The sequence below is a fragment of the Pagrus pagrus genome (genome assembly GCF_965226575.1).
Source record: "Pagrus pagrus genome assembly, chromosome: 12".
Lineage (NCBI taxonomy): Eukaryota > Metazoa > Chordata > Actinopteri > Spariformes > Sparidae > Pagrus > Pagrus pagrus.
This window is the reverse complement of record NC_140196.1, coordinates 18104060-18114981: the sequence shown is the minus strand read 5'-3', so window position 1 is coordinate 18114981 and position 10922 is coordinate 18104060. Positions and strand designations below refer to the sequence as shown.

The window sequence follows — 10922 nt, the reverse complement described above, 5'->3', positions numbered from 1 at the left end:
TGCTCATGGATTTCAACTTCCTCGTATGCCATCAAGTCTGTGGACAAAGATCTTTTTTAGGCTAATAAGTTGTAAATAAATTGATTTGGACACAAATACTCCCTAGGGTAAGTGCACCTAGTGTCTTTTTTCAAACCTGGCAATTCAACCTAATTAATGTCTTATAACTGATATATACTTCACTAGTTAATTAGTTCGTAGTTGCAATTTATTAACTACTTTATACAACTACTAGTTTTACCAGGAGATGCTCTAAATGTCTGTCTCTCAATTATTTTTAATGCTAATAAAACTACAATAAAAACAAAATAATTCGGTTTATTAGCACTTTGTTATATTATCCAACATGTTAGTCACCTGGATTCACCGTGACTTCTGACTTCCACCGCTGGGGTCAAATGCGGATGTACTCAAATATTTACGGTAATTCACCTGTAGCTACAAGTGACGCTGTTATGCTTACTTCGTTTTGTGTTCCAGTACGTCCCTTAGTGGCGGAAATAACGCTGAACTAGCAACCTTACTATCGTTAAAAAAAATACATAAAATCTCTCCAAACTCTCGCTTGTATAATTGTTATGGCAGAAGATGTTAAAGTACGTAAACTTAAAAGAAATTGCCATTTTGAAGTGAGCGGTAGTGACACCGCCCGTACGAGCCGCGGGGTACTCAAAACGAGCGACCCTCTCCAATTGACATCCGCGGAAGAAATTCACAGCCTCTTTTACTTCACTACAATATTTTGACCAGATATTTATTCATTCCTCCTTAAAGTTGGTGACACACAGCACATACAGGCGCGTATAGGTGATAATATTATATATATCCATTTGTGTTTGGATAAGAGACGGAAATCTGTCGAAAAGATGGAGAACTGCAGCTTCCACAGCCAGCTGCTGTCCGTCATGGAGGTCCTGGCCAAGGCTGCTGTGGCGGAGATAAACCGGCGTGTGGACGACAGCTGCGCGGTGCTCCGGCTGGAGGTGAGCCAGAGCCGGCGAGACATCGACCTGCTGCAGAGGAAGTGTGAGGTGATGGAGGCAGAGCTGAGGAGGAGCAGGTTGAGAGCCAGGAGGAAAGGTGAGGGGCAGAGTTTGATTTCCTGGATAGAGGGTGCCATGTTATGTTGCTGTCTGTGAGTTTGTGCTTTTAAAACCCGGTGAAATGTGTATTTGTGTTCCTCTTCCTCAGTGTTTTATCCTGCAGCAGCAGAGAGATTCTCTCCTCTAGTCAAAGTAGTGTTGAACAAAGGCAGACCGAGCACAGACTGGGACAGACAGATGGATGCTGAGGCTCAAAATCAACCCCAACAGGTAAGAATACTAGAAAATGTCATTTTTACTTTTTATTAACCTGCTTTTTTGATAAATATTTTTAGAATTTCATCCATAAAATGCCAAAATATATTGAAATTTTTTTTGTTTGACCAACAATTAAAAAAAACCCAAATTCAATGCAAATACTGGGCAGCGTATCACCACAGTGAGCGCTAACTGTAGCTGTAGCTGCCGTTAGCTCAGTTAGCCGTGCTGCTAGTGGTCTGGACTGGGAGCTCAGCGGTATTGTGAAAAAGGACAGTCCCGGGCTAACTAGTTAGCATGCTAACTTAAGTAGATATCTGTGCCACACATTATATCGACATCTTTGATATAATACGAAAGCTACATTTTTTGGCATTCTGTTGATCATTTTAGTTAAATTTTAATGATTAAACTAAAAATAAAAAAAATCACTACAAGTTGGGGTTTTTGTCTCAATATATTAACACAATAGAGAACATTTCTGGCATTTTTGGCAATAGAAGATTTATGAGCTTAAAATTAGATAAAGTGCTTAAACATGAAACAAAATAAATCACATTTTATCAGAATATTTTATCATGACTTGAATTTATAAATCCTGCAAAAATATGAAAGTACAAACACTTTCATGGCACTATTCTATTTCTTCATACTGTTTATTTCCATTTAATAACCATGATTGTAAGTCTATTGTACTTCATCATTATCAACAACCATCGTTAATTTAGGGAAAATTGACTGAGCATTAAGCTCTTTTACAGCAATGCCCTGAATTCACATTCATATGGGCTAGATAAAACAGATACGGCAGTAACCATGGTAACAACAATAAATACATTATTGTCAAACCTAAATGAGAGCAAGTAGATCAATAAAAACAATCACTGGAATACATGGCTGGCATAGTCATATGCAACAATAATATAAAACAATAAAATGATGGGAAAAAAAATACTTAAATATAACCTCATAGACAGGTTTTCCCTTTACTTGCACAACTTGTGTGTGTGTGTTTGTGTATTTATTGGACTCCACCAGTGTGTGAGTATTAATGTTGAGCCTGGTGTTGCAGTGTGCTAATGAAGCTGAACATATACTGATCAAAGAGGAGCGAGCAGAGGAGGACGTGTGGAAGAACGAGGACAAACTGAGTGAGTTCACATCACACTTAGTTTCAGATACACACACAAACTTCCTCTGCTCATCACATGATCAGCAACAGGTGCGTAACAGCGTGTGTACAATTACAGAATATGTGACAAAAAGTGCCCACTGTTAAGGAATTTTTGTCATGTCCAGTATAATTTCCTCCATGGACTCTGGTAAAAAGAGTTGGAAGCTGGACTTGACGAGATATTGCATACCGTGTTGGCCCTGGCGTCATCCTTACAATGTTTTCAACACTTGTCCTGGGAGGAAGAATACCAGAGCAAGTTGCCACCCTTGGACTGGAATGTCACCTCAGGTGCCTCTTTTTCTCGTGCCTCTTCTCCAGGTGCCTCTTCCTCAGGGGCCTCTTCATCTGTTGACTGGTCAGTCTCATAAAGGTCCGGATCAAAATCAGGATCGATGTTGTCTTGCAGTTCTGACACATCCTCCTCTATATCCGGTTCAACTTCGATCTCCTCTTCATCTGATTCAGAAATTCGGTCCAGAGCCTCTGTGACAGTAAATTGCCTTCAAGTTGTTGTTTAAGTTGTTGTTTTTCTTTAGTTGTTTCTATCATTCAACCTGTCTATAACAAATGAACAACTTTTTTGTTCTGAAAAGATTTTGATTTTAAAAAAATCGCAAGATATATTGATAACTCTTAAAAACAGAAGTAAACGTATAATTGACCTTTATTTTTACCTTACCTTTACCTATGTCGGCCGGGATTACATGACCAGCACACACGAGAAAGCCTTCAAAGCTCAACATTTTAGTGGCAAAGAACAATTACTGTTAAAAATCCTAAAACAATTATTGATTAATATAATTGATATGTAATTTGTCAGTAGTAGTCAGTAGTAGATGAGTGGTGGAGGAAGTAGTCAGATCCTTCATTTATGTAAAAATACTTACAACAACATAACACGTTATTGCAAGTCAAAGTCCTGCATTCAAAACCTTAAAGTAAATGTATAATCAGCTAAAGGTACTTCAATTTTTAAAAGTAAAGCTTCTGGTTCTGCTGTCAAATGACTTGTGTGTGTGGTTAAAGTCTTAAAACAGCCTTTAAATTCTCAACAACTGACTGACAAACATGATGTTTTTTTAAATTTTGCTAATGTTTCATTTGCTGTTGTTGCATGCTATATTGTGTTATGTTGACTTAATGATGTATTATTTTTGTTGCTGATGGTGTTCCAGTAGTAGAAAGGCAATTCGGTCCTTCATATGGCCTGCTCGTGGATCAGATCTGGCAAACAGGAGTGGACTGTCCAAGTGTCATCATTCCAGGTGGTATGTGGGCTGGATGAACATATATGGTGTTGGCCAGATCTGGGCTGCAACAATTTTGCTATCTGAGTCGTGCTGATGTTCTCATTTTTATGCAGCCTGAACTAATTTAACTTTTTTTAATTCATATAAGAATTTCTTCTTCACTGAAAGTAGGTTAACCGGAGCACCCGGCGAAAACCCATAGAAGCCCAGGTACCTCAAGCTGCTGTACTTTTTTTAATTCATTGAAGAATTTCTTCTTCACTGAAAATAGGTTAACCGGAGCACCCGGCGAAAACCCATAGAAGCTCAGGTACCTCAAGCTGCTGTACTTTTTTTAATTCATTGAAGAATTTCTTCTTCACTGAAAGTAGGTTAACCGGAGCACCCGGCGAAAACCCATAGAAACTCAGGGGAACCCCAGATAGCAAAAATTGAGCGGAAACTTGGGTCAGATCACTTAAATAACCCTTTGAATCTTTTCCACATAGAAGGTTTTTTCGGCTTCTTCATTTGCTCCACTAGGATGCAGACCCTCTCTGCCATATCATTCAATCTTGTCTCCCGAGTTTTCTCCTCATCCTCTAGGGTGTGTTGCACGTCACTGAGTGACTGGATGAAGTTGGCCTTCTCTTCCTGCCACTCCAGCTCAAAACTCTCCAACTCACTCTGTGTCTGGGCGAGTGCAGCTTCTTGTTCCTCGTTCATCTGGGCCACGCACTTGTCAAGGTCATTCTGGCTCTCTTTCTGCTGCTGAAGAGCCTCCTCAAGCTGCTGTACTTTAGAGAGCGCGTCAGCTTCCGTCGCCTTCTTCTCTGACAGCTGAAACTCCAGGTCCTTGATGGTGTTCTTCCTCTTCATCTCAGCCTCATCATGGACAGCCTTGTTTCTCGTGAGTGTGTCCTTTAACACATGCATCTGAGTTTCTAAAGCCTCATTCTCACTCTGAAGCTTGGTGCTGCGCTCTGCCTCCTTCTCCTGCCACTGCAGCTCAAAACTCTCCAACAGACTCTGTGTCTGGGCGAGTGCAGCTTCTTGTTCCTCGTTCATCAGGGCCACGTACTTGTCAAGGTCATTCTGGCTCTCTTTTTGCTGCTGAAGAGCCTCCTCAAGCTGCTGTACTTTAGAAAGTGCTTCAGCTTCAGTCGCCTTCTTCTCTGACAGCTGAAACTCCAGGTCCTTGATGGTGTTCTTCCTCTTCATCTCAGCCTCATCATGGACAGCCTTGTTTCTCGTGAGTGTTTCCTTTAACACCTGCATCTGAGTTTCTAAAGCCTCATTCTCACTCTGAAGCTTGGTGCTGCGCTCTGCCTCCTTCTCCTGCCACTGCAGCTCAAAACTCTCCAACAGACTCTGTGTCTGGGCGAATGCAGCTTCTTGTTCCTCGTTCATCTGGGCCACGTACTTGTCAAGGTCATTCTGGCTCTCTTTTTGCTGCTGAAGAGCCTCCTCAAGCTGCTGTACTTTAGAGAGTGCTTCAGCTTCAGTCGCCTTCTTCTCTGACAGCTGAAACTCCAGGTCCTTGATGGTGTTCTTCCTCTTCATCTCAGCCTCATCATGGACAGCCTTGTTTCTTGTGAGTGTGTCCTTTAACACCTGCATCTGAGTTTCTAAAGCCTCATTCTCACTCTGAAGCTTGGTGCTGCGCTCTGCCTCCTTCTCCTGCCACTGCAGCTCAAAACTCTCCAACAGACTCTGTGTCTGGGCGAGTGCAGCTTCTTGTTCCTCGTTCATCAGGGCCACGTACTTGTCAAGGTCATTCTGGCTCTCTTTTTGCTGCTGAAGAGCCTCCTCAAGCTGCTGTACTTTAGAAAGTGCTTCAGCTTCAGTCGCCTTCTTCTCTGACAGCTGAAACTCCAGGTCCTTGATGGTGTTCTTCCTCTTCATCTCAGCCTCATCATGGACAGCCTTGTTTCTCGTGAGTGTTTCCTTTAACACCTGCATCTGAGTTTCTAAAGCCTCATTCTCACTCTGAAGCTTGGTGCTGCGCTCTGCCTCCTTCTCCTGCCACTGCAGCTCAAAACTCTCCAACAGACTCTGTGTCTGGGCGAATGCAGCTTCTTGTTCCTCGTTCATCTGGGCCACGTACTTGTCAAGGTCATTCTGGCTCTCTTTTTGCTGCTGAAGAGCCTCCTCAAGCTGCTGTACTTTAGAGAGTGCTTCAGCTTCAGTCGCCTTCTTCTCTGACAGCTGAAACTCCAGGTCCTTGATGGTGTTCTTCCTCTTCATCTCAGCCTCATCATGGACAGCCTTGTTTCTTGTGAGTGTGTCCTTTAACACCTGCATCTGAGTTTCTAAAGCCTCATTCTCACTCTGAAGCTTGGTGCTGCGCTCTGCCTCCTTCTCCTGCCACTGCAGCTCAAAACTCTCCAACAGACTCTGTGTCCGGGCGAATGCAGCTTCTTGTTCCTCGTTCATCTGGGCCACGTACTTGTCAAGGTTATTCTGGCTCTCTTTTTGCTGCTGAAGAGCCTCCTCAAGCTGCTGTACTTTAGAGAGTGCTTCAGCTTCAGTCGCCTTCTTCTCTGACAGCTGAAACTCCAGGTCCTTGATGGTGTTCTTCCTCTTCATCTCAGCCTCATCATGGACAGCCTTGTTTCTCGTGAGTGTTTCCTTTAACACCTGCATCTGAGTTTCTAAAGCCTCATTCTCACGCTGAAGCTTGATGATGCGCTCTGCCTTCGTCTCCTGGCACTGCAGCTCAAGACTCTCCAACAGACTCTGTGTCTGGGCGAATGCAGCTTCTTGTTCCTCGTTCATCTGGGCCACGTACTTGTCAAGGTCATTCTGGCTCTCTTTTTGCTGCTGAAGAGCCTCCTCAAGCTGCTGTATTTTAGAGAGCGCGTCAGCTTCAGTCGCCTTCTTCTCCGACAGCTGAAACTCCAGGTCCTTGATGGTGTTCTTCCTCTTCATGTCAGCCTCTTCATGGACAGCCTTGTTTCTCGTGAGTGATTCCTTCAACACTTCCTTCAACACCTGCATCTGAGCTTCTAAAGCCTCATTCTCGCTCTGAAGCTTGGCAATGCGCTCTGCCTCTCTGTTGTTGAGCTGGTGTAAATCTAGCTCAGAGATGCAGATCATGGCATATTGGGGGGAAGCCTCCACCCTGTCACAGCCATCTTCCTGTGTTTTCTTAATTTGCTCCATTAAAGTTGCTAAAGGATCATTCTCTGTTGTGAGCTTGGTGATGCACTCTGCCTCTCTGTCTCTGATGGTCTCCTCTGTCTCACTGGTCCCAAGCTGCGGAACCTGAAACTGAGGGACATGCTGGGGTGAAGCCCTGACCCCATTATAGGACTTGATCTTGCCAGCATGGTTTGGTTTTGCATGCTGGGGGTTGTAGGGGCGTGGTGCTGTCCAAAGTTTTTTGTTTTGGACTGGGCCCCTTTTAAAATCAGTGTCCTCAACTGCACCTGAATGTTGTGTCTCAGGGTTGTAGTATGGTGGTGGTTGCCTTCTGAAAATGCGATATTTGGGCATTTTAACAGACTTCTTGGCATGATGCTGATGTTCCACAGTCTGTTGAGGTTCCCCCCTAGACATAGCAGCCTCGTGCTGCTTGCGGAGTACAGTTATCCTTAAGTCGTTCATCTCTCTGTTCTTGTTTGTTGCTTTCTCAGTAGTGGAAAGTTGGCGATCTATGTCGGCTCTGTCGATCCCTCTGTGTCTGTTCCTATACAGTAGCTCCTATATATAGTTTCTTTGCTGGAACTATATGGATCAGAGGCAATATTCTTTAATGTGTTCTTTGGATCAAAGGCAATATTCTAGAATGCATCCTTTGATGGAGAACCCTAACCCCCTAACCATAAATACAACGGAATGTTCTTTTTTACCATGGAAACCATGTGGAAACACTCAAGATGGCCGCTTGAGTGGACATTCACAATAAACCGAATCAGTGTGACGTTGTGGTAACAACAACAGCTACATCCGGATAGAATACTGCAAAACACTTTGCATTGTGCAGATATGTGAAATTGGCAAACTTGTTTAATTGTGTTGTCATTTTCAGCCATAATTGTAACATTTAAAGATATATAGTAAAACACTTTGGCCCAACCTTTCTGACATTTCGTTGGCTGACCTTTCTGTGCTTATTTAATTAACTTTAGTGCCTAGTTATTTTCAGATTATTATTCATACCCTTCTGTGCAGTGAAAACCATTGTATGTCCCATTGTGTTGATTTTTAATGTTTTTATGATAAAATTAAGTATGAAGTGTTCCTTTATGTGCTGAGAAGATTCTTCTCCTTAAGATAATAAACTCTTTATAAAATCCTCAGGGATTAGCTGGAAACTGCATCATCAAAAAGATGCAATCAAGCTGTTTGTCTGACACCATGAAAAGTTCACTTTAAGGAGATATGTGGTTCTCAGTTGTGCAGAAACCATGATGATATTATAGATTAACAGTAGACCTAGACCATAAACATCTACAGCAGTAAAAGGCAACATACACATTAATGAAGCATTAATTAGATATAAACTGGATGTAAAAAGATGGCAGGGACAATGTTACTGCACTATTAACTTACTCTTTAATTTTGCTGATAATACTGACATGACTCTTACCTGCAGTTGAGTACTCTCACAGTTTGGTAATAGGCTAATTCTACTTAGGTAAAAAATCTGAAAACTTTTTCCACAACTGATGATAAGTTAACCTTCACTTTATCTCATACAAGAAACTCCATATTCTCCCATCCAGTGCTACAAGACTTTGGTAAGCACGTTTCCACAGTGACTATGGATAAGAACCTCATACAACCCCACATCAAAGTACCTGAACTATCACTTTAATATTTAAGAACTTCAGCTGCAACAACAAATTGCTGTGCTGTTTTAATGGCTGATGAGTTTGTTGCTCTTTAGTAATAAAAGGTGATCATAGATTTGAGAAGAGATTTGTTAGATTTAGAGCTTGAGAATGATGTGTGCTTCCTGTGCTTTCTTTAGTCTCTGAGGCCGAGCAGCCGCAGTGTTTCGAAGCCTCACAACCTGCCCAGACCATCAGCTTTGTAGAGTGTCACCACTCAGCTGAGAACCCGGACGACCCTGGATCTTTGGTTTCCCCAACAGACGGGTACAACCAAATCGAGGCAGAGCTCGTAGTGAAACACGAGAGAGAGGAGGAGCCGGATGAGAACGCAGCTCCTCTTGATTCAGCCCACAAGTTTGTGATAGATGAAGGTGACGGACAGCTGTGGACGTCGGATCTGTGCAGAGAAACTGTTGATGCAAACTTCTCGTATGCTGAACAAGAGTTTGATTCAGTTCCCTCTGTGTTCCCATCTCAAAGTGGATCACATTCAGTCATGGTGAGTGCAGCACGAGCAAAAAGACGAGCCAGAACTTTTGGATGTAAGAGACCACAACCAGATGAAGCACTCAACGCTTTATCTCAGATCAACACCATGGATCAGTGCTTGATTCCTCAGCAATCACAGCATCAGTACAGAGACTCTGCAGCTCACATGAGGAACCCACACGAGGATCCACCAAACGCAGCGGCCTCTTCTTTCTGCCGCAGCAGCTTCGGCCTGGCGAGAAGGATGAGAACGCCCTGGAGGTCCGGCATCGGCGAGAAGAGGTTCAGCTGCACATACTGCGACAAAAACTTCATGAGGTTCAGTCAGCTCAAAGAGCACCTGAGGAGTCACACGGGCGAAAAACCGTTCAGCTGCCAGCAGTGCGGCAGGAGCTTTACCAAACAGTGCAACCTCATCAGACACGCGGTGGTCCACAGCGGGGAGAAGCCCTACGAGTGCTCGCTGTGTGGGAAGTGCTTCACCCAGCGCTCCAGCCTCAAGTCCCATCAGAAGACAGCACACTGATTTTACAGGGCTTTATTTTACATTATACGAGAAACATTCCCTGTTTTTATAAAAGGTCTTTGACTTGAGGAAAAAGATACAGTATATTGATACAATTGTTTTGTTTTTTATTGTATGTTTTTGTGTTTAAAATAGTTGAATTTTATAATATTTAATATAATATTGATATATTGACTAGTTTGGAATTGTTATACCATGATTAAGCTATAAGGGCCATACTGGTGTGGTTAAAAATGTAACTACTAATCATATATACGTCAAACTATTGCAATTTTTACTTGTATTTGTCCTACTGCTCTCAGCAGCAATTCATCTCCATCATTTTCCTGAAAGTATGAAAAACAGATAGTGGACTCGTGAACCATCACTGGGTGACCAATTCTTTACTTTGTTATCCCTCACGAGTATAAATAGGATATTGTATTATATTATATTATACATAATATTATATTATATATAAGTATAGTGATGGTGGACTGAAAATGGAACAAAAATACATTTATATATGTAAACTAAGTGGTCTGGTAAATGGTCAGTGTATCTGAACTGTGGGAAATGGGCCAAAACATGCAAATTCTGGTATGGTCCTTTGAATGTGTATCATCCGGTTCTGAAAGGTTTATTTGACTGTTACAAAACAGAAACAAATACTCAAATGAATGTGAAGATTTATTAATAAAAATTACTTGTGTATAAATAACTTTGAAAACAGTCATACTGTCACTTGATATTGTTGTTTTACATGTTGTGTTGCTGTAATCTACAATGATGAACATAATTAGACTCCTCCTTTGATACAAACCCTAACTAAAGAATTAGAGATAAAAAGTTAAGTTTTATTCTGCAGCAGACAAATGTTTTTTCATCCAGATGGACAAAAGAGTCTTAAAAGATTTTGGAAATACGTTCAACATTGCAGTCAGTTGGGTTTTTTTAAGATCGTCCGCGCCTGATCGTCCAGGAAAAATTATTCTTATACCGAACTGTGTTAACATGAACCCCAATATTCTCAAAGGCTTTTGACATGCACAAACTTTGACATACTTCTCAGCTTTTGAGATATGAGAGAACCCCATCTGTCCCAATTATGTCCACATGATCAAAGGTTTATAAAAAACAAATGTGAATGAGAGACAAACACAAGGAAAACAAAGGGAAGCTTTGTTAATCGATCAGCAAAAACATCTCAATCTGTATTCATCAGGGCAGGAAACAAACTTTGTACACAAATATACAAATGTAAGACATTAAAAATGCTTTCTCATAAATATCAAATCCTTTATGCTGTAAAACACTGTCATCAAAGTTACACTGGTTGCATAGAAAAGTAGTGATAAGTAGTTCAGAGGGGATCACTGT

The 10922-nt window shown here is 41.8% G+C and overlaps 1 protein-coding gene across 1 annotated transcript; it reads left to right on the top strand.

Moving 5' to 3' along the window:
* The first annotated feature begins 651 nt into the window (after positions 1-651).
* LOC311266114 (uncharacterized protein) lies at positions 652-10688 on the top strand. Its single transcript, XM_084368305.1, has 4 exons — positions 652-1080; positions 1192-1313; positions 2374-2452; positions 8686-10688. Exons 1-4 carry the CDS (start codon positions 867-869, stop codon positions 9561-9563), a joined length of 1293 nt encoding a protein of 430 aa, XP_084224431.1. The 5' UTR covers positions 652-866; the 3' UTR covers positions 9564-10688.
* The last annotated feature ends 234 nt before the right edge of the window (positions 10689-10922 follow it).

Excerpts from the sequence above, each read along its gene's own strand:
- LOC311266114 (XM_084368305.1), top strand. The coding sequence starts at position 867 with ATGGAGAACTGCAGCTTCCACAGCCAGCTGCTGTCCGTCATGGAGGTC. Across the intron at positions 1,081-1,191 it reads GTTGAGAGCCAGGAGGAAAG|TGTTTTATCCTGCAGCAGCA; the intron begins GTGAGGGGCAGA and ends CCTCTTCCTCAG. Across the intron at positions 2,453-8,685 it reads GAAGAACGAGGACAAACTGA|TCTCTGAGGCCGAGCAGCCG; the intron begins GTGAGTTCACAT and ends TGCTTTCTTTAG.